This window comes from Adiantum capillus-veneris, chromosome 28 (genome assembly GCF_014529385.1).
Source record: "Adiantum capillus-veneris isolate H3 chromosome 28, ASM1452938v2, whole genome shotgun sequence".
Taxonomy (NCBI): Eukaryota; Viridiplantae; Streptophyta; class Polypodiopsida; order Polypodiales; family Pteridaceae; genus Adiantum; species Adiantum capillus-veneris.
Window position 1 is genome coordinate 109,590,632 of NC_140958.1, and position 24,445 is coordinate 109,615,076.

General features: G+C 43.6%; 1 protein-coding gene across 5 annotated transcripts in view; it reads right to left on the bottom strand.

Annotated features, from left to right (window-relative positions):
* The window catches only part of LOC147421082 (uncharacterized), a 103,063-nt gene extending 80,300 nt beyond the window's left edge, over window positions 1-22,763 (bottom strand). For 2 of the 5 annotated variants that reach the window (XM_086504059.1, XM_086504060.1), the window contains exons 1-5: window positions 22,531-22,762; window positions 22,318-22,444; window positions 18,684-18,848; window positions 18,419-18,490; window positions 18,251-18,322 (exon numbers count right to left, since the gene is read on the bottom strand). In XM_086504059.1, the coding sequence (XP_086360185.1) occupies window positions 18,251-18,322; window positions 18,419-18,490; window positions 18,684-18,848; window positions 22,318-22,444; window positions 22,531-22,612 (518 nt within the window). In that variant the 5' untranslated portion in view covers window positions 22,613-22,762. Of the gene's footprint in view, window positions 1-18,250; window positions 18,323-18,418; window positions 18,491-18,683; window positions 18,849-22,317; window positions 22,445-22,530 lie in introns of all 5 variants that reach the window. The other 3 variants (XM_086504058.1, XM_086504056.1, XM_086504057.1) reach the window with 2 other exon arrangements.
* Between the last annotated feature and the right edge of the window lie 1,682 nt (window positions 22,764-24,445).

The following is a 24,445-nucleotide window of genomic DNA, read 5'->3' on the forward strand; positions in this document are numbered from 1 at the left end:
ACTAAGCTTTGGAAAAAGCCTCTCCTTTCCCTTTTTCTTTCTCAGGCGTGCCTTCTCAAAACGTAGGAGCACCCAATCATCCTCCTTCAATTTCAAGTCGCGACGATGGCGATCCGCGCCTTTTTCTGTCGTTCTTGAGACTTCTGTAAAGTATCGCGAACCTTGGCAAAAGCCGTATCTAAGTCTCGCGTATATTCATCCGCTTCAAAAATCTTACCTTTCGTGCTTAGGAAGGGTGGAACCTTCGCAGCACCTTCAACAATCTCAAATGGCGCCTTCCCAGTCGAAGAGTGTATCGTGTTATTGTAGGCAAATTCCACCAAAGGTGGAACGATGACGAGAACTGCAACCGCGTGCCAATTGAGTCTTCTGATCTAAGATATAAGACTTGATTAAATCTAGAACCACTGAATTTGCAATCTCAAATTGCCCATCAATCTCAGGTGGAACGATGACGAGAACTGCAACCGCGTGCCAATGTTCTCCCAAATTGCCTTCCAAAACAAACTCGTAAATTTGGGGTCCCTATCGGAGACAATCGTCTCAAGCATGCCATGTAATCTGAAAATCATCGTGACCATTCTGTGTTCTCGGGAGATCAAAAATGAAATCCATTGCAATACTTTCCCAGGGGCGGGTGGGTATGGGTAAAGGCTGTAACAATCCCTGTGCTTTATGCCTGTCAAACTTGACCTTCTGGCATACCAAGCAACTGCGCACAAACTCTTCCACATCCTTCTTGAGTCTCGGCCAAAAGAAGTATCTCTCTACCCCTTTCATGGTGGTAGCAATGCCGCGGTGATCCGTAAAAGGTGGACAGTGGCATTCAGGCATAACCTTTTCCCTCAACGGCTGTGTAACGCACAACATGGTTTTTCTCATCAAGTAGCCTTCCCGAATGGAGTATCCTGCTACTGTCTCCCCATCCCGTATCCGTGTAAAAATATCTGCAAAATCCGAATCTGTGGCATACTGGTCGACCATATCCTCGAAGCTCCTATGATGTATCGCGGAAATAGCCAGAACCAACAGCTTTTGAGACAAAGCATCTGCCACCACATTCTTTTGTCCCTGCACATGGACAATCTGGAAGTGAAACTGTGACAAGATGTTCGCCCACCGCATCTGCTTTTCCGAAAGCTGCTTCTGTGACAAGAAGTAGCGTAAACTCTGATGATCTGTAAAGAAGTAAAATCCGCTCCGAGTAGGTAATGCCACCACTGAGTAAGAGCATGGATAACCGCCAAAAGCTCTTTCTCATAAATCTGTGATGTCATCTCCGGCCTTGAGAACAATCGGCTCTCATAAGCAATGACATGGCCTTCTTGCATTAAGACCGCACCCAGACTACGATCACAAGCATCACAATATACTTCAAATGACTTTTGCAAGTCCGGCAAAGTCAAAACTGGTCCCGTAGTCAATTTCTCTTTCAATGTCTGAAAGGCAGTCACCTCTGTGGATCCGCACGAGAAAGGGACTCCTTTCTATGTCAAGATATGCAAAGGGGAAGCAACCTCTGCAAACTTTCGAATGAATCGCCTGTAGTACGAACACAGTCCCAAGAAGCTTCCAACCTCATGGACATTCTTCAAATCGGGCCAATCACAGATAGTGTCTATCTTGGTCGGATCCATTTGCACTCCTGCTCTGCTGAGACAATGTGTCCCAAAAAGTGTATCTCTGAAGCAGATGATCTATGTGTTCTGCCTCATTCTTGGAGAAAACAATGATATCATCAAAGAAAGTTCCAATAAATAGCCTGTACTATCGAAAAATCATGTCCATCATCCGGTTAAATATCGCAAGAGCATTGGTTAAGCCAAAAGGCATCACCTAAAACTCAAATAACCCAAAAGTCGTCCGGAAAGTTGTCTTGTAGACGTCTCCCCGCACGATTCTAATCTGATGAGATCCACTCTTCAGATTAATCCTGCTAAAGCACGAGGATCCCTATAATCTGTCGAGTATATCATCGATCCTAGGAATCAAAAAGCTGTTCTTGATGGTGATTTTGTTGAGAGATGTAAAATCGATGCACATTCTCCAAGATCCGTCTTTCTTCAAAACCAACAACACTGGAGAGCAATACGGTGAAGTACTAGGCTAGACAAGACCCTTTTCCAAGAGGTCTTTCACTAGGTTCATAATCTCTTCATTCAGTGCTCGGCTCACACGGTAAGGTGGCCGGTTCGGTGGCGTGCTTCCAGGTATCAGATCAATGGTATGATCTTTAGGCCCTCTAAAAAGCAATCGGCATGAGTGTGGAGAAAAATCTTGGCGTTCTTTTGTTCAGATCAAAACATATTCGACCTTTATCCATCGTTCACTTCTCTCCCAAAAGAATGAGTAAAGAAACTGAAGTTCATCAAGTACAATCTCTAAGCCCTTCATTTGTCAAAGTCGCTTTCTCGGCCCGGTAGTCAACCACGGCGTAGTTCTTATGGAACCAAGGGATCTCGAGTAGAACGTCACTCGCGTGCCCTGAACACCCCTATCATTGCAAACGAAGTTTGCCAATGCTCGGTGTAATAGCAACATCCCGTTCGGGTGCTAGTCGAACTACCTCCGCCTGTGGCGTCAGCCTGTCGGGCGTAATTCCAAATCGAGCCGCCAATTTCAAGTGAAAAGAAGTTGGCCTTGGCTCCTTCAAAAGAGCTTCCTGATCCTTCACTTTGCCCTCAAAGCGGCAAAGTTTGTACTTCCATTCATTTGATTCGGTGCAAGTCCCACGCCATGTGGTACCAGTTCTGCTTTTTATCTTGCCTTTTCGTCCACGTTCCTCAATTGCTCTCGAACTCTCAGGCTTGTCGTCGTCCTTATCACTCTGTTCTTTCGGTGCTTTTTTAGGGCACTTCGCGGAGATATGTCCATGTTCCCCGCATCCAAAGCACTTCCCCTCCTTGATGAAGCGAGCTCGCTCCTGAGGAGTAAGCTTGGGTCGTGCATCCTTTTTCTCTGGGTTGCTCTTTTTCTTTCTACTTTCATTCCCAGAAGTCTGTTCGGCTCGTTGTGTCATGGCCTCATCTGTGGGGTAGGTCAGACTACCAAAGTGAATGGGAAAGCCCCGCTTCGCATGACTCATCAACTCCTAAATAGAAGCTGACTTCTACTCCAAGCAGTGATCTCGGATCTCTGTAGGTAGACCTAAAGTAAATCGCTCAATCTGTTCTCTGAACGAGATCTTCTTGAATGAAGAGGCGGGTAGAAAAGAGCTCCAGAATCTCTCACAGTAACCATTTATTGTATCTTTCTTGGTCATCCGAACATGGTACCAAGCAACTCGTATATCTCGTTCATACTCTTGCGTCAACCAAGAAGAAACAAAAAGCTACTTAAATTTCAGCCATTTAACTGGCGCCGTCTTGTTTAAAAGAAGCATGGACCACCAAGTGCGAGCATTCCCCTTAAAGTAAGAGGCAGCTCTCCGAATCGTGGAGTGCTCTGAGTAGCGTCCTCCCGCGAAAGCAATGTCAAACTGTTGTATAAAAGACAAAGCCTTCGAAGCATCTGAGTATCCTGAAAAAGTATCAAATTTGATCGAGTGTCCACCTTTCTTAAACTCTCGTACTTTCTTGCTTTTATCTTCCAGAAAGTCATACTGGTTGGCTTTATAAAAATTCTTCTTGTTCGCATAAAGTTTCCGTCATCGGAGTCTGAACTGTTTATAGACGAGTCCTCAGTAGAACTGTCAATCTCTAGGCGAGATTTACACTTCTTTGCCTTTTTCTTGTCCTTTCCGAAGCGTTGTTTCTTGCTTCACTTTTTACCTTTTCTGTCTTCTTCGCTCGAATCTGAAGAGCGAGAAGAACTGTCAGAAGAAGAAGAAGAAGAAGAAGAACTGGGTACTCCTTCAAAGTGAACACGCTTCTTCTGTTTCTTTGCTTTGTCAAATGTCGACTGACGACCCAAATAACCCGGGAAGTCAGTGCCTTTCTTCTGCTTTTTGCCATACTGTTTGGCTTTCTTTTGCGCGTCAAAAAGCTAAGCAATCCGTGCATCAACCACCTCTTCTAATTCCTTCTCTGAATATTTCTTGTGAGCAGAAGGTTTCTTGAGAGCGGGTTTCGGGGGTGGTGTAGTGGTTTTCTGCCACTGCTCGTGCACTTCCTGAAAAGAAGTCTTGCTCATATAATTTGCAAATTTTGGGTCCTTCGCAAAATTGAGCATCATCTTTGTTGCATCGCCGACCAATTGACGACGCTCCATCTCTGGTCGCTCCGCCTGAGTAGGTCGAGGCAGGCCATACTCTCTGCCGGAATCTTCATTGTGATCCCTGCCCGCATCTCTAGATGCAGAGGGAGTCGATTGATCCTTGTGTGAAGCCATAGGTGCTGTGGAAAAAAAATTGGGGATCGGATTTCCCATAGAAGAGAAATCGGTCGTGCTCTGATACCACTGTAACTGACTTGGACACTCCAAGTCAAGAATCAATCACGACAGCACCAAATAACCACTTCAAAACAATTCACAGATCAGAATAGATTTGCACTGGCCCGGCGGAGTTCCGTGCCTAGAGATATTGGCCCCAAAGACTGGCGCCCCTTTCGGTATTTCTTTATGTATTAATCAATGTCAAAGTACAAGAGAGCAGTTAGGGTTTCACTCTCAAACTCTGTGTCCAGATGCTCTGCAAAGTGAGAACCCTCTCCACTTATTTAAAGTTTACAAGGGATGCCCAAAAGCAAAGCCTCAAAAGCTCCGAGTCCAAAAACAAAGTGTTCTCTCTCTATCTCACACAAACTCTCTCTTGAGTTTTGTAAAAATAAAGCAATCAGTTCTCTCTCTCACAAACTCAAAATTGCGTAGCCAAAAAGCAGCCAAATTGCGTCGCTGGAAGGCTGAAAATCAGCGCAATATCTGCCGTAAAATCCGGAATTTCCGTACTGCTGCCACGTGGCATTTCTGTTGCCAAATTTAGGGTTTCATTCACATTTAGGATTAGGGTTTCCAAAAATTAGGGTTTCTACATATTAGGGTTTCTGGCATAAATTATGGTTTGCAGGTTTTAGGGTTTTTGGCAGAAATTAGGGTTTCTGCTCTTGGTAGCCACGTCATCACTTTGTGACAGGGAGAGAGAGAGAGAGCTCACGTTTTTGGGAAAAACTCAATAAGTGAGTTTTTGGTTTTTTCACTTTTATTATGAGTGACTTTAAAAATATATGTTCAGGTTCATATTGAACTTGGAACAAAGTATAAAAATGTACAAAAGGGGTTATTTAGGCCTTTAACCCAACAACCTCCCACATGAAGGCATAAATGACGCCTTTCAGTTAACCAACTCCCGCCAGCTGTATGCAATGCTCATGTTGAGCCTTAGCAAGACTCTTGGTGAGAACATCTGCAGGGTTATCCTGTGTATGGATCTTAGTCAAGGTGACTAAACCATCCTCCAATACCTGTCGTATAATGTGGTACAGCACATCTATGTGTTTGGTACGCGCATGAAACATGGCATTTTTGGCTAAATAGACAGCACTCTGGCTATCACAACCCAACACGGGTGTATGAGCAAGCATGCCAAGTTCTTTTGCAAGTCTGCCCAACCAAATAGCCTCTTTTGAAGCCTCTGTGGCTGAAATATATTCAGCCTCAGTAGTACTCGATGCCACAATTTTCTGTAACCTAGAACACCAAGAGACTACACCACCAGCAATGGCAAATACATATCCACTGGTAGATTTCCTACTATCCATATCACCTGTCATGTCTGCATCACAATATCCCTGCAACTTTAAGTCACTTTTGCCATAACAGATATACTTTGATTGTGTACCTTTCAAATATCTCAGAATGCATTTAACAACTTCCCAATGCGCTTTGCCAAGATTCGACATGTATCGACTAACAACTCCCACTGCATAAGCAATGTCAGGACGAGTGGCAACCATAGCATACATAATAGAACCACAAGCTGATGCATAAGGAATTTCCTTCATTGCTTTCAATGCCACCTCATGCTTTGGGCAATCTGCTTTGCTAAGCTTAGTGTATGGAGGTAAAGGTACCCCAAGAGACTTAGCATCAGCCATATTAAATCTGTCAAGTACTTTTGCAATGTACCTTTCTTGAGATAAAAACAGCAATTTCAACTTTCTATCTCTTTTAATACGCATGCCCAAAATATGCTCTACATCACCCAAATCCTTCATAGCAAATGTTGAATTTAGCTTACGTTTCAGAGCATCAAGACTAATCTTATGTTTCCCGGCAAGCAGCATGTCATCAACATAGAGAACAAATATGATGAGACTACCATCTTCACCCCTTTTCGTATACAAACAATGATCTACATGGCTGCGTTTAAAGCCTTGAGACAGCATAAAAGTGTCAAACTTCTTATACCACTATCGTGATGATTGTCTCAAAACCATACAGAGCCCTTTTCAGTTTGCATACAAGTTCCTCGCGTGTAGGAACTACAAAACCTTCAGGTTGTTTTCATGTATATGTCCTCTTCAATGTCACCATGCAAAAACGCTGTCTTTACATCCATTTGATTCAATTCCAAATCAAGCACTGCAACGAGAGCAAAAAGGACACGTAAAGTTGTAAGCTTTACAGTAGGAGAAAGATTTCTTGAAAATCAATTCCTTCTTTCTGTGCATATCCTTTTGCAACCAATCTTGCCTTGTACTTGGGTTTTTCATCCACGATCTTAATCTTGTATACCCATTTGTTAGGAAGAGCCTTTCTCCCTTTAAACAATGGCACAAGATCCCAAGTATCATTTGCATACAAGGATTTCATTTCCTCTTGCATCGGAAGCTCCCACTTACTGCTTGACTCACATGATTTGGTCTCTTTATATGTAAGAGGTTCACCCTCATCTGTCAACATTACATGATCCAAAGAGGGATTAAATCTCTGCGGTTGCTTCTCAAACAAGTTGACCTGCGTACCCAATGATCTACATTCTCAGGCAACGGTTCTACATCATAAGGCAACTCATTTTCAGCTCTATCATGCTGCTGAAAATCATTTTCAGTCAATTCAGGTGGCTGTCCATCCTCATTAGGAGCATCAAAATCATGTCCTACCTCTTCTAGCTCAAGGTTAACCGGCTGATTATCAATTTCAGCTTGCGGTAATGCATCATTGCGTACATGAACAAAAGCTTCGCAGCCAAATACTCTCAAATGATCATAAGAGGCAGGTTTGTCAGACCAAACCTCCTCTAGAATGTCATTTTTCAGCGTATTATTAGGAGAGCGATTGCAAATATGAACTACAATTTTCAATGCCTCTCCCCAAAACTCTTGGGAAAGATTAGCAGTGGACAGCATGCAACGCACTCTCTCACATAAAGTACGATTATACCTCTCAGCCACACCATTAGAAGACGGATTATAAGGGACTGTCAACTCCCTTTTAATCCCATTTCATCACAAAAACGCTGAAATTCAACAGATACATACTCTCCTCCATTTTCAGATCTGAGACATTTAAGCTTAGTACTCTTTTGCGTAGTGACAAAAGCATGAAACTTCTTAAAAGCATTAAAAGTCTCACTCTTACTTTTCAACAAATGCACCCATCCTTTCCTAGTACAGTCATCAATGAATGCAACAAAATACAATGCACCACCAAAAGACTTAACAGGCATAGTGCATACATCGAAGTGAATAAGATCAAGAGGATTAGCTTTGCGAGAGACACCAGAGTAATAAGAAGATTTCTTTTGCTTTCCATAAAGACAATCGTTACAAAAATCCAAGTTTTTGCCTTTTACATCAACCCTCTTCAGAGAGGAAAGCACATCAATACCCTTTTGGCTCATATGGCCAAGTCTCTTATGCCACAATTCCGTGTGTGAAGCAACTTCAGCAACAGCAAGAAACTTGTCAGGCAAAGCTTTGCATCGAAGATAGTACAAAGTACCTCTTTTAGACCCTTTTGCAACAAGCATAGAGCCTTTAAGCAACTTCCATGAACCCCCAACAAAGATGGTAGTATAACCATGTGCATCTAACTGGCCTTTCTTCATCCTGTTCATTCTGTCACAAAGTGATGACGTGGCGGACAGCAGAAACCCTAATTTCTGCCAGAAACCCTAAAATTTCTGCAAACCCTAATTTTTGCCAAAAACCCTAAATTCCGGAAATCGCGGAGGCGGATTATTAAATTAAAAAGAAAAAAATTATTTTTATTTTTTTTTTGGAAAATGATGAGCGACGCGAATTTTGCTTTTGCTTTTTTTTTATTAAAAAAAAAGAGAAAAGACTCTCAAGAGAGAGAGAGAACTGATGCTTTTGATTTTAAAAGCTTTTGGGGCTCTGCTTTTGGGCATCCCTTGTAACCTTTAAATTAGTGGTGAGGGCCTCACTTCTCAGAGCATCTGGACGCAAAGTCTGAGAGTGAAACCCTAACCACTCTCTTGTACTTTGATGATTGATTAATACAAAAAGAAATACCGAAAGGGGCGCCAGTCTTTGGGGCCAATATCTCTAGGCACGGAACTCCGCCGGGCCAGTGCAAATCTATTGTGATCTGTGAATTGTGTTGAAGTGGTTATTTGGTGCTGTCGCGGTTGATTCTTGACTTGGAGTGTCCAAGTTTGTTACACATTCGGTGCCTTGTTAGGGCACTTCGCGGATATATGCCCAATTTCCCCGCATTCAAAACACTTCCCCTCTCTGATATAGTTGATCCTCTCTTGAGAAGTGAGTTGGGGTCGTGCATCCTTTTCTTTCGTTTCTAGGGGGCTCTTCTTCTTTCTACTTTCATTTTTCGAAGTCTGTTCGGTCCTTTGCGTCATGATTTCATTTGTGGGGTAGGTCAAACTGCCTGAATGAATGGAAAAACCCCATTTCGCATGACTCATCAGTTCCTGAATGGAATCTGACTTTTGCTAAGCAGTGATCTCGGATATCTGTAGGAAGACCCAAGGTAAACCGCTCAATTTGTCCTTTGAACGAGATCTTCTTAAATGAAGAGGCGGGTAGAAAAGAGTTCCAGAATCTCTCGCAATAAGCGTCCAATGTATCCTTCTTGGTCATCCGAAGATGGTTTCAAGCAGTTCATATGTCGCATTCATACTCTCGAGTCAGCCAAGAAGAAATAAAAAGCCTTTTAAATTTCAGCCATTTGACTGGCGCTATCTTGTTTAATACAAGCGTGGACCACCAAGTTCGAGCATTTCCCTTGAAGTAAGAGGCAGCTCTCCGAATCTTGGAGTACTCTGAGTAACACCCTCCAGAGAAAGCTATGTCAAACTGCTGTATGAAAGCCAAAGCCTTTGAAGCATCTCCATAACTAGAAAACGTGTCAAATTTAATTGACTGTCCACCTTCCTTAAACTCTCGGAATTTCTTGCTTTCATCTTCCATAAAGTCATACTGATTGGCTTTATAGAAATTCTTCTTCTTTGCATAAAAGCTGTTGTCGTCAGAGTCCGAACTATCCCAAGACGAGTCCTCAATAGAACTGTCAACAACTGGGCGAGATTTAGGCTTCTTTGCCCTTTTCTTGCCCTTTCGGAAGCTTTGCTTTTTGCTTCGTCTTTTGCCTTTCTGTCTTCCTCGCTCGAATCAGAGGAGCTAGAAGAACTCGAAGAAGAAGCAGAAGAAGAAGAAGAACTGGGTACTCCTTCAAATTGAACACGCTTCTTCTGCTTTCTTGCCGATGCAAATGTAGACTGACGACCCAAATAACCCAGGAAGTCAGTTCCTTTCTTCTACTTTTTGTCATGCTTTTTTGCTTTGTTCTGCGCGTCAAAAAGCTGAGCAATTTGTGCATCAACCACCTCTTCTAATCCTTGCTCTGTATACATCCTTGGAGTAGGAGGTTTCTTCAATCCCAGTTTGAGGGGTGGTTCTGTGGTCTGCCGCCACTGTGCATGTACCTCGTTGAAAGAGGTATGGCTCATAAATTTTGCAAATCTCGCGTCCTTCGCAAAATTTAGCATCATCTTTGTTGCATCGCCGATCAATCATCGACACTCCATCTCTTCGAGCTCCACCTGAGTAGGCCGAGGCGGGCCGTACTCCTCGCGTGAATCTTCGTTTTGATCTCTTCCCGCATCTCCGGATGCATAGGAAATCGACTGATCTCTGCGCCATAGGTGCCGCGTAGAAAGGATCAGATTTCCCGTAGAAGAGAAATCAACCGTGCTCTGATACCACTATAACAAACTTGGACACACCAAGTCGAGATTCTATCGCGACACCACAAGAATACACATTTTACAGTTCACAATAGATTCAACACTAGCCCGGTAGAGTTCCGTGCCTAGAGATATTGGCCCCAAAGACTGGTGCCCCTTTCGGTATTTCTTTTTTTATTAATCTGCAACTCAAAGTACAAGGGAGTGGCCGGGACTCACTCTCAGACTCTGCGTCGAGATGCTCTGTGAAGTGAGAGCCCAAACCACTAATAAATAGGTTTACAAGGGAAATAGGTTTACAAGGGATGCTAAAAGCAGAGCCCCAAAAGCTGATAAATCAAAAGCCTTTAAAAATAAAGCAAAAGAGCTCTCTCTCTCTCTCTCTGATTCTCTTGCGTAGCCAAAAGCAAATCCCAACCAAAAGCAGATCCCAAGCTACTGCAATTTCTGCCTTTTTCCGTACGCTGCTGCCACATTAGCACTTCGCAATCTGCGTCAGATTTTGCGGGTTGTCCGTACAACAGTGCCACATCAGCAATTGGTCAGTTCTTGGGACTGTATGCCAGAAGGGGTGTGTGTGTGTGTGTGTGTGTGTGTGTGTGTGTGTGTGTGTGTGTGTGTGTGTACTGGGCAGCCAACAATGTTATAAATGTTATAAATGAAATGTTATATTAACGTCTTCAAGAGGCAAAAGTGATCTATGAGACCAGAAAGTTACAATGTGGTGGATCTGATACAAAGTCAAAGCAACAAAATGACAACATAACAAAACAAAAAATACTATGGAATCCTAAACTACTCAATGTAAACTAAGCAAAGTAAGCAGCTGGCTCGGATAGCTAAATACTTAAATCATAGGAGATTCAGGATCGATCGCTGGCGGATCTCATCAATCTCCTCTATGGTCAGTAGTCTGACCGGGCGTCGTGCATGCCTTAACAGAGTGGTCCGAATCTTCTGATGTAGCCTCCGTCGATGTTGTGTAGTCCTCCGCAGTCATGGGCGACTGGATCTCCCCAGCTCAATCGCTCGGTCGATCAGTGTGCCTCTCGTGGGAGACGAATGTGAGCTCTGCTTTGGGAGTAGCTCTTCCGGCTGTCCAGTGTCTGCTCTAAAGAAACCTGTGATCTATCTCTTAGACTGGCTAGCCTCTCCACTCATCAGGTTATCTCTGTGTCTGCGCAACTCGAGCAAGAACAAACCCAGGCATCTCTGATCCTCATATCCCATGACTCTGGAGAGTGGTCCAAAACCCTCTCTAAACAAGCAATGGAAGCGGCCTCGTATCTCGTAGTAGACAGGGCAGCGGCATGTGTAATGCAACTCTGTCTCAAGCTCCATGTCACACAAGGGGCATGTCCTGGCCTCTGCTGGTACTCTGCTGTATCTCCCAGTCTCAATCCGCAGCTGGTGAGAAAATGTGCGTATCTGGCCAATAGCACATCGTATCCCATGAGACAGGTGGGTGTCCATGTATCTGGGTCTCGTCACAAAACCGTCCTCCGTAAGTTGAAGAAGATGCTCTATATAGAAAGCCATCTTCGTGTCCAGCTCATGTGCTTGCAGTATCCATTTCCTCCTGGTGTCTAGCTGAGTCAGGTCTTGGCCGATGAGCCTGGTGTGCTGGCTGTATCCATGTTCTCCTGGTGTCTAGCTAAGTCAAGTCCTGGCGGGTAGAGAGAAAGAGAGAGAGAGAGAGAGAGAGAGAGAGAGAGAGAGAGAGAGAGAGAGAGAGATGAGATGAAATGTTATATTAACGTCTTCAAAAGTCCAAAATGACCTATGAGAACAATCTGTTACAAAATAGTGAATTTGATACCGTGTCTGGGTACAAAAGAACTAGAACAAAAATACTACTACTACCAAAATCCATCCTCATCTGCACTCTGTATGTCGAGAGTATGGCTCGAATCCTCTGTTGTAGTCTCCGTCGATGCTGTGTAGCCCCTCTCCTCAATCGTGGCCATCTGGATCTCCGTAGCTTCAGTGCTCGGTCGATAAGAGTGTCGGTACTGGTCGAATGAGTGTGGGCCGAGCTCTGCAGTGATGGATGCTCCTCTTGGCTGTCCCATATCTAGCGAAAAGAAATCTGTAATCTGTCTCTGGGACTGTTTCTCTCTCTCTCCCCCCAATAAAGTGTCTCTATATCTGTGTAACTCAAGTAGATATAGCTCAAGACACCTCTGATCTCATAACTCGTGACCCTAGAGAAAGGATCGAAACCCTCGTTGAATAAGCAGTGCAAACCGCCCCGTATCTCACAGTACATTGTGCAATGATATATGTAATGTAGCTCTGACTCTAGATCTAGCTAGCATGAGCGGCATATCCTGCTGTCTACTCGTATCCCTTTGAATCTACCAGTCTCAATCTCCAACTGATGTGAGGATGTGTGTATCTGACCAATGGCACACCGCAAACCATGAAACATGTGTGTGTCCATGTAGCTTGGTCGAATCACAAACCCATCTCCTGTGACGTGGAGAAGATGCTCTCTATAGGAAGCCATCTTCGTGCCCAACTCTTGTGGCGGCTCTATCCATGTCATCCTGATATCCAGTTGGATCAGGTCCTGATGAATGGGTCTAGTAATATCCACTCGTGTAAGAGACATCGAGGGAGCCTGAAGAGAGTATTGGAAAGGGGGCAGCCTATCCATGGTGAAGAAGCCATGCGCCTGGAACCATGATGTCATCTGCGCATACCAGCGTGAAGTGTCCACCTGAAAAGCTAACAGTTTGGAAGACTCAAGGACCAGTCTAGCATATATGCCTCTAGTAGTATCCCACAAGCTGTGCACAAAGAAGATTGATCTGGTAAGAACCTCAATCTCCATAGGAGGGCAACTAGCTCTGCTCGAATGATAGCGTGGGGTACCGAGGCCTTGGCTTTGATCAGTAAAGAGATCATAAATACCAAGGGCCTCTCCATACATCTCCAACCATCCTGGCCTACAGAAGGTCCCCATATCTGCACCACATACAACATAGCTGAGGCTACTAAAGTATCATAAGAGCCATAACTTTGTCTGAGGTTCCTAGAACAGAACCTGCGAACACATCCTCTCCAAACCTCCCAAGGCCACAAAGCTCTAGTCAATCTAGTCTCTGCTGCTCTCCCCAAAGAAAACCTCGGCTCAGCGAAGACAAACCCAAGGTAAGTGTATGCATCTGTATACTCTACAATCTCCTAACCATATGTGAAAGTCGGTGTTGATCTCCTGATCCACTGTGGTGTGGTGTTAAACACCATAACCTTGGTTTTATGAAGGTTTACAGACAATCCACTATCCTCTGCAAAACTGTGTAATGCATCCAACTGTTGTTGCATACCCTTTGGTGAGTCAGAAATCAACACAATATCATCAGCATATAACAACAATGGGATCCATGTCCCTACCAACTGGGCACCTCTATCACCCTCTTTGTCAATGTAATCAAACACCTCATCAACATACACACCAAATCGAGTAGGAGACAATGGGCAACCCTGTTTCATCCCAATGGTGGAGTGAACTAAATCAGATATCTCCTTGGAGTACATGTCCCATCACTGATCTGTATAGAGCCATAATCCCCCAAATCAACACTATGGGCACCCCCATCTTCTGCAGTCTGTGCATCAATCGAGCTCTCGGTACCACGTCAAATGCTTTGCGGAAATCCACAAAGCTAGACGTCTTTAAAAGGGCAAAATGAGTTGTGACCAAAAGTTACAACCGTATCAAATCTTGACGTATAAGTCTAGTGATCTTTGTTCGTGTGAGAGAGAGGGAGGGTGCATCCAAGGAGGGAATGGAGGCAATCTATCCATGCTGAAGCCAAGTGACTGAAACCCTGATGTCATCTGCCCATACCAGCATGTTGTGTCCCCCTGTAGCGCTAGCTGCCGGAATGACTCAAGGGCTAGTCGAGCATATATGTCTCTAGGGAGGTCCCATAAATTATGCATGAAGAAAACTGATCTAGTAAGGCCTCAACTATGAGAGGGGGAGCAGCTAGCTCGGCTTGAATAATCTCATGTGTCATTGAGGCCTTAGCCCGAATCAGCCGAGAGATCGTAGAGACTAGATGCCTCTCCATACATCTCCATCCATCAATGCTACCAGACCTACCATGGTGGTCCACTAAGGGTCCCCAAATCTGAACCCCATAAAGCATAGTTGAAGCCACTAGAGTGTCAAAAAGCCACAACTTTGTTCGGGGCTGAACCTGCAAGCACATCTTCTCCAATCCTCCCAAGGTTGCATAAGCTCTCGTCAATCCAGTCTCTGCTACTCTCCTCAATGAAAACACCGGTCCACTGAAGACTACCCCAAGATAGGTGTATGCATCTGTATACTCCACCGTCTCCTGGCCATATGTAAAAGTGGGTGTTGATCTCCTGACCCACTGTGGTGTGGTGTTAAATACCATAACCTTGGTTTTCCCCAGATTAACAAACAATCCATTATCATGGGCACATGTGTAGAAAGCATCTCATAACGCTGCATCCCCTCCGAGGAGTCGGAAATCAACACAATATCATCAGCATATAACAATAGTGGGATCCATGTCCCTGCCAACTGTGCTCCTCTATCACCATCCCTCTCAATGTGATCAACAACCTCATCCACATACATGTCAATAGTGTATGAGATAGAGGGCAGCCTTGTTTCACCTTGATCGTGGAGTGAACCAAATCAAAAATCCCCTCTGGAGTGCGCACATCCCCCACTACTAACTTGTATAGAGCCATGATTCCCCAAATCAACTCTTTGGGTACCCCCATCTCCTACAGTCTGCACATCAATCTAGCTTTGGGCACTGTATCGAAGGCTTTGCGGAAATCCACAAAGCAACAATAGAGCCGTCTCCCACGTGATCTTCCCTCCTCAATAATGGCTCTGAGTGTCAGAATATGATCAAGAGCAGAGAACCTCTCATAAAACCTGCCTGTCTTGCTTCCCGTACACCCTCTCTCTTCGCCCATCCACCCAACTGCTGCTCAAGAATGGATGTGTACAACCATGCCAATGTGCATCCAATCATGATAGTGCGATAGTTCTGAAGCTCCATAGGGTCCCCCGACTTGAAGATAGGTACGATAGTAGACAATCTCCAAGTATCAAGTAGGCCCTTGCACAGGGCACAGTTGAACATCACTACTAGAAGCTTTGCAAGCAGATCTCTGGCATGTATAAAATGCTCTGCTACTAGGCCATTGTGATCATATACTCTCCTGGTCTTCATCTTGTCAAGGGCTTTCTTTACCATCTCGGGGTAAAGAATGCACAAGTGTGTGGGCATGGCTCTGCTGGATCTGGAAGAGGTGCCTGCCCCGAGACTATGTAGAGAGATGATGCATATTGACCCCATAACTCCATAGAAGTGATGACTGGCGGGGGAGAGTGTTCATGGAAGAGTCGCCATGCCTCACTTGAATCGTGGCTCAAAAACAACTAATATAAATCTTGCTCTAGTCGAGCTAGAAATGCCCTCGTCTTCCGTCATACCAAACGCCGAGAAGCAATTCGTGACTGCCTGTGAGTAATGACTCCTAGAAGTACCTTCCTCTGAAGTCGGGCTCTGGTCTTTGCACTCCTCATCATACCAGCTATTCTAGGGTATGCTCCCAAAACATCATCGTTACCCACGCTCAGTGTGTGGGTATGCCTCTGTTGTTGCTGCATTCTGTAGTGTCTCTTTCAATATACAAGTGAGCTCCCTTAAAGGTCTCCTGTGCATAAGCGTCAATAGATACCATCTATGTAGACAAAATCGGTCTCCAAAGTAAAAGTGTATCAGCCATGCGTAGTGGTCTGTGCTAGTCGAGTTGTGTTGAACTGGAATGAGACGGTAGACGTGAGGAGGGTATGATCTACTGCTACCCCAATAGGCCTGGCCTCAACTGTAAAGTCCTGATAGAGGGTATGAAACTAGGCTGAGCAAAAACATAATCCATTTTGCTAGCCACATGTCCATGAGGAAAACAAGCAAACCCACTCAACGCTGGAAATCTTTGAAGTTTGAGGGCCATTCAAGATCTCCAGTGAATGTGCAGTCCCCAATTTGTCATACCCCCCATATCTAGTGTGCTCTTTGTCCTGCAAACACTTGGCCAATCCCATATCACTCGCATCCAATTCTCTCAACATTTCCTTTAAGGTATCCTAGAAAGTTATCTGAGACTGGCCCATCCTGCTATTAAAGTCTCCCAGAAGAATGACATCTCCATCCTTAGAGAACTCCCATATGTCCTCATCCAATATCGTGTAGGGTGACTGCCCCCTAGGCGATGCATAATGACATGTGTTGGGGGCAAAATAGCACATTGCAATGTAGAGTGGCCTCCCTGTCTCCGCTCTCACTCTGACCCACATATATATGGCGTTCTTATCTCTCCGAACAATAGGAATGAGGGGTTGAAGCTCCTCCTTGAATAGGATTGCCACACCTCCTGACCCCCGTCCTCTATGCATTGATCTCACATACTGCCTACAAGTAGTCTCCCAATGGTATCCCATAGAGAGAGAGAGAGAGAGAGAGAGAGAGAGAGAGAGAAGAAGAAGAGAATTTTAGCGTCATAGAAAAGTATCCCAAGAGACCTCAAAGATCTATCCGACGAGAGTTCAACTCAAGACCTGTTATTCGAGAGGGAAATGGCATAACCAATCTACCATACTTGGGTGATAGAAAGGTTATACCGTTTTCCTCTTTTTATTAAGACACTCTTTTTTTTTTGTAAATCAATTTGATTTAGCTATCTGTGGGAAACCTCAAAGAGAGGAAAACCCACCAAAAAGATGTACAAGGAAAGAAACACAATAGTGTTCGGCTGTATAAAATATCTAAAAGCATTCATAAGAAAGCGGATGTATCTCTGCCGTGATATCACCAACTTCCAAGGCAAACCGCAAAGACTACCGAAGGGAAATCTTGAAGAAAGGTAGGGGATCCGTATGAATGCGATGGAACATATAGCCATTACGTTGTCGCCACAGGCTCCAGTATGCCCAAAACCTGACCCACATGAAGAAGGCTGCAAAGCACTGCAACGCCGGCGAGAAGATACCAAAAATCCAAAACCGCTTATGAAAGACCGTCGTGGGAAAACGTAGCCGCATACACACAGAAACCCGACGAAGGAATTCTCGAGTGACACAGCAATCCCACAAGAGGTGACAAACATCCTCCTCGGTAGATAAGCAACGGACACAGGATGAAGGGCGGATACGGCGCATCCTAAGAAAGGTACCCACTGGGAGCACACCAAGTAAACACCGCCAAAGAAACAAACGCTCTTTCAACGGCAAACGGCTTTCACATATTGCAGATATAATCCTGCGCCACCAAATATCTGATTTATGCATGTGCCAAATAGCGTTGCAATTATCAGCAATCCATGGATGAGGCACTCACACACACACACACACCTGAGAAGAAGAGAATTTTAACATCATAGGAACTATTCCAAGAGACCTCAAAGATCTATTCGACGAGAGTTGAACTCAAGATCTGTTATTCAAGAGGGAAACGGCATAACCAATTTACCACACTTGGGTGATAGAAAGATTATATTGTTTTCCTCTTTTTATTAACACACCAGCACACACACACCCGAGAAGAAGAGAATTTAAACGTCGTAGGAAACTATTCCAAGAGACCTCAAAGATCTATCTGACGAGAGTTGGACTCAAGACCTATTATTCAAGAGGGAAATGGCATAACCAATCTACCACACTTGGGTGATAGAAAGGTTATACCGTTTTCCTCTTTTTATTAACACACACGCACCCGGGCAGAAGAGAATTTTAACGTTGTAGGAAACTATCCCAAGAGACCTCAAAGATCTATCCGACGAGAGTTGAACTCAAGACCTGTTATTCAAGAGAGAAATGGCATAACCAATCTACCACACTTGGGTGATAGAAAGGTTATACCGTTTTCCTCTTTTTATTAACACACTCACACACCCACACACACACACCCAAGAAGAAGAGAATTTTAACGTCGTAGAAAAATATCCCAAGATACCTCAAAGATCTATCTGACGAGATTTGAACTCAAGACCTGTAATTCAAGAGGGAAATGGACAACATGTACATTGTTTGCGTATTTGTGCAAAAGCAAAAGTGTGCAATACTTTCCCAAAAGATTTTCTTACAGATATTGCAGCTTGGAGAGCTTAGATAGACCTTGTGGAAATGCTCCTCTCAAATTGCAATTGTCTAAACGACTGTATAGCATGAAACAAGACGGTCCTTTCCAATCAGAAACTCTCAAAAGAAAGGACCCCTCTGAAACCAAAGTAGCAACTAACTGTACAACATACAGATCAGTGAGGCCCGTGAATTGAAGAATCACCGTCGGGAAACTTCCACTCAGAGCATTGAAAGTAAAATTTCTGCAAAATTGCACATAAGTCAGCATGAGGTAAGTAATAGTGAAAGCAGCATACAATTGACAGAATGACAATCTTTGTTGTTTGTGAAGCAACTTAAAATTGACAGAATCTTCGTCGTTTGCTTAGAGAAATGTTCGTTTTTGGAGCTTTTTTAATCAAGAAGAGGGAGAAGGGAAGGGGGGGAGACTCTTACAAACTCTGGAGTTTAGAGAGACCAGAGAGTGCAGAGAGGTCGCCACTGACAAGATTCCAAGGACCAGCACCGTTTTTCGTATTGCTAAGATCCAAATTCACCAATCCCTCAAGGCTGCCCATCTCAGTAGGGACCTCTCCCACCAGCCCTTTGTTTGTCAAGTTCCTGTTGCCACAAAGGCATTGACAATAAACCATTAGTAACTCGTCTCATTCCACAAATAGAAGTTAAGATCTGAGCAAGAACCAAAAACAATTTTGATATGAGCACAGTATGACATTTTCACGATTGGAAATAAAAATTTTAAAAAGATAAACCGTGCTTAGAAAGTTTGTGTCCTAAATTTACGACATTTGATTCAAGGTGGACATATCAAATGTTATAAAAACAGAATAAAGAGGTCAACATGCATTTATTACATGGGATGATTCCAAGAAATAGAGGCCATAAAGGGCAGCTTCACATGACCTGTTCTGGGTTTTCTTAATTTAGAGAGAAGACTGGTCACCTTCTCTCTCTAAAACCCAGAGGACTGGACCCTCTGCCTCCTCCCTTTCTTCCTTGCATTGAATCTTCAGCTTGTAATAAGTTTTTGCACAAAATTGTTTTTGCTTTTCAGAATCCTGTTTCAAGGCCCAAAGTAATCGCAATTCTTGTACGACTACTTATTCTCATCTGATTGGGGACACCCACACCCTACTTTTGGAGATTTCTCTTTTGAGTCTCCTATTCATGGAGGATGGCAAGCCTATATTAGAGACCCAGAGGTCCCTTCTAGGACACATCACAATAATATAACTTCAAGAAGTAAGAGATGACCTCTCATGTTGTGACAACGTACTTGATCCTGCTATCATGCAATTTTTATTAAAAACCTTGTCGGGCTAGAGGGTTAGGGATTTCTCTTTGTTTAGAATCCCTCACACGATAGCTACCTTCCCCTGTATAGACTCTCTCAACAGTCTCTCAGTTATTTCAAGTTGATAAAGTCTCATTTCAGTCGCAGTGCATATCTTCTTGCAATTATTGTAAAGCACTGCCTACACTGGTATGTAGATGCGGCATCAGTCAGTTACACTACAAGCGAGCGAGCACATACAAAGAGAGATGATATCACAGCGTGCTCAAGAAAGACTCAAGTACCGCCGGGATTTTGCATTTTGATGCCCCAATAGTAACAATTCCTTAATTTTGTGCATTAAAACTTAGATGTCCAAAGCAATGCTTCCTTAGCGCCTTGCCATTGCAATGAATTATCATGCTTACTGAATAGGCCTTGCATTGCATCCAAATGACACGCTTTACAAACATGCTGAGTAGTAAATACATATGTACTCCATGACAGTGCATTGATCTCCAGAGTAAGCAAAGGTGTTCACTCCTAGTTCTCCAGGTTTTGCTCAGCTCACGCACACACCCATGGGTATGGCTGGCCACCCTTCACAAGCAGAGAGGACATTTCACACACAGGTGGTGCTGCTCCCCTTTCTTTTTTTACAAGAGAAAATCTTCTTATTCAAATAAACATCTTAACAGCATAGCATCAAGATAAATATACAAAAGCCAATCATAACAGAGGTATGATCCCAAAATATCCATGAAAAATACAAAATTGACCAAGACTATTTCTTGGTTCTCAATCTCTTAGACCTAGCATATACATTTTTGTCATGTCCAAGTGGTGGAAAGCTTTCCACGTACTGTGCCATGAGCATAGCAAGAGGAATAGCATCTATATCCTAACTGCATGCAGGGCTAGTGTAGCAACCTCTCTCGAGACAGGCACAATCGTGCGAATAGAGGGCACAAGTCAGGCTGCTTTGAGGAAGTCCAGCAGCTGGCTCGCTGATAGCCTCTCTCCTACCACTTTGCATACCAAACAACATGACTCTAACGTAGCCACTGGACTGTGAATAGAGCTGAGTGTATCTGTTAAAAGTCTGATCCCAATAGATAGCCCATCAGAATCCATGATAAAGAACAGACTCACCTCTAATGAACCAACCGAAGACAACCCAATAGCCGGCAATGGTCCCACTGGGATTCCCCGCCAGAGTAGCAGCTTACCCAAAAGTCTATAACCTAGTGTGTCACCAGCATCAGAATGTCGCCAATGAAGAGCACTGCTGCTCCCTTTGCTCTAGTTCACACAAACTCCACATTTTTACCCATCTTTTTAACTTCATTGTTGTGTATGGATGCTCTATCCAGAAGCATCTTTATCCAGCGAACCTTAAGCAAGTCTCATCTCAGGAAGGACTGGTAGCAAACCAAGAAGAGTTTTCATGCCAATATGTAGCCATCCTCCAGATATCAAACAACAAATGCTCTCAAAACCATGTGAGACCTCAAACAATGCTTGGGGGACTCCAATCCACTCCAAGGACATGTCAAGCAAAGTACGATTGAGCCCAGTGGACTGGCACAAGTACCAGCTACACCCCAACGAGCCAGCATCCAAATGAAATACATTACTCGATGAGCCCAATGACATGACATTGTGGGAGGTAAGTTTGCAGCTTCATCGTGATAATTTGAGGCAATATTTCAGATGATCAGTTTGATACGCAGAGTTCTAGAGATGGACCTGGACATGTAAAAGGAGCATTGGAATTTGGGGAATGTACACGCTTGGTCTGCAATGATGGTTTAGCCATTTGCCACATATGGGCTAGACACAGATCAACTACCACCATTCCCTATGACCTTGATTCCCCCTGTCACTCTCATGTAAAAAGACCTAGTTATACAAGCTACATCGTACGCAGATTAGTAAAGGTGAACACAAATTATCTCTTCCCCCCCCCCCCCCCCCCCCCCCCCCCCCCCCCCCCCCTTTTGCTACGTGAGATATAGTAATGTGACGATCCTTTCCTTCAGCTTTCAAAGCATGATATCATCAAGAGACGGCAAAACATGCATGTATACAACATGTTACGAGGAGGAATATACACTTGAGGGTCTCATCACATAGGAAGGAGAGTTGCCGGTGAACCACGAGAGTAAGACATGCAGCATTTCATCTGCAGTTGCCCAAAGGGCCTCTTTTCCATAGATACAAGCAATATCGAGATGAATAAGCAGTTCAGAATCGGGCAAACCTCATGGAGTCTGACCCCGAAGCACTGACTCATGAGTCGGGCATAGAGGCCAGCCATCAAAAGGTACCACCAAGGGAGCCATGAGAGCTCGAGCTAGCCAACAGCCCACTGATGGCAGCTGGTTTCCTCATAGGAGGAAGCAAGCACCTTGCCATCTCTTGTACACGGTCAATGCTATTGAAGGAGGTTAATTCTCCACTGATTGGTGTACTTCATGCTATACTCAGAAGTATCCCTATGATGGGCATAGTCTTGCTCAAGCAGCTCCATTCGATGTAACAGCAAGGGCAAGGGCATAGATAAAGCGAAGGACATACAGTCTCCCCAGTTTTTTGCACATCTTTTCATCCATTGATGCACACATGTATCCTTTTCTGCGTCACTTTGTCCCAGAGGTATGTTTTATCTTCCATAGGTCGCTTAATGAGTAATCTCTCTCTCTCTCTCTCTCTCTCTCTCTCTCTCTCTCTCACACACACACACAAATGATTTACTGATTATCTTTAACGTTGTTGTGAGGAGAGAGAACTTACAGATGAGAGACCTGGGCATTGGCGTCACATTTTACTCCTTCCCATCCCATGGCACAAGGGTCTTCACCTCCCCAACTTGAGGGCCTTGATACTCTCCATTTGCTCATCATCGTTACCAGTGCATCGCCTGGACACGCACACTCTCTCTCTCTCTCTTTTTTTAGGGGGTTGGGTTGGGGGGGGGGGGGGGGGGGGGGGGGATGAAGAACTCACCATCGGCTGTTGAAGCCACGCGAGAGGTGAGTACCAGGCTCAGCTGCAGCACAAGCCATGGCAGTACAAAGCATTCCTGCATTCTACGAATTGTCAACAAATGAGCACAGAAAGAGAGAGAAGAAGAAGAAGAAGGTCAGCTGGCTGCGGGATCTTTGTGCTGGAGAGGGGAAAGCATGTGGCGAAATGGACTCCCTGTCAGCTATACGTTACCGCAACTGGAAGCTACTAAAAAGTAAACGTCTTTTGTAAGAGTTCTACGAGACTACGGCCATCCACGAGAACAACTCGCCGTCTACTAATAAACTGAGGAAAGGCAACCAATGAAATTGCATTCCCTTTGGTTTCTTGCTTGCCACAATCTATCTGGTCAATTTGTGCACCACTCTAACCCTCTTTGACGCTCTTTTCTTCGTTGATAGTGCCTTTTCTATGCTTGATGACCCATTGGGCTTCTCTTCAAACAAGTGAAAGGGTTTTCTAAAACAATAAGAAAGTGATAAAATCATTACGTTGAGTTTAACTTGAACTAGTGTTCGGGAAAGGCTTGACTCAACTTAGCCTTGAGTCGGTTGAAAATCGAGACTAGCCGGTTGCAAACCATGGTACATGGAAGAAAAATCAGTGAACTATGTGAGAAAATAGTTTTAAAATCCTACAAATTTCAAAAATGCTGCTAGTATTTCTAGTTTGCTTCTATTCGAGGAGGAAACTTGGCCGACGACCACTTAGTAAAAGAGACTTTCCCGAACATTGGCTGGAATTAAGGATAGAATGCAAGAAAAGTCAAGCCATGTGAGGTTGTGAAATGAAAGGTGAAATAACAAGGCAAACACTTCACAATGGCCTCAAGAAGGCATCATTTTTTGTTGTAATAAATGATTATTAGAACACATTTGACATGTTAATGCTATGTGTTCGGGAAAAATGTGTCTCAACTTAATATCTTGTCGTTCATGGCTAGAAAAATACATTTTTCCTAAACAGTCAAAATAAGAGGAAACTTGAAATTCTCTTGGTTTATAGGTCAAAATTTGAATCTTTTGCCGACAATTACACTAAAACTTGTGTAAATTTGTCGGTTTTCTTAAAAGGCAAGCTTAAAATCTAGTTGGGATTTTTCAATTTTAACCAGTTAAAATACACTAGATTTCGGTTTTTTTCTAACACTGGTGCCGTTTTCAATCTCAAAAATGTCAATTGAGAGCTAGGGGAAAAGGAGAAGTTCCACCTCGAAATAGAGAAAAATAATGTAAAAACTTGAAAAATAAATCCAATTTTTAACATTTTCTCTAGGCATATTCAAGAAAAGAAATTTTGTATGTCAGTAAAAATATTTTTTCTTGAACACTTTAATGGGGGGAGAGAGGGAGAGAGAGAGATGCACGTGCGCACGCACATAGAGACACACACTCACTCATTTTCATAATGAAAATGTTCAAATGAATATAGTAAGGCTTGAAATGTCACCTATAAAAGTTAATGTGAGTGTGACTACTTGATGGTGAGAGAATTGCACGTTTTCTCTACCGCTTACTTGTGGCCTTCTTGGCCAAAAAGAACTCATTAATATATGTGTGTGTATATAAATATATTTATTTATTGATTTATGCATGTATAGAATTTACTAGAATTATGCAAGGTGAAGCTTCACTTTAGTATTCTTAAACAATAAAATGCAAAAAGTCAAGACATGTCAAGATGTGAAATGAAAAGATCCAATTAATATGTTAAAATCGAAATAACATTTAAGGTAAGTCAATCAACACTCATCACTGCAAAACATTGAAAGTATGCTAACTCAACTCTCCTTTGAGGCTAACAAGTAAAAGGGTCAAGATGGCTTTCCCAAATAATAAGAAAGTGATAAAATCATTGGTTGAGTTGAACTAGAATCATAGTAGGTGAAGCATTG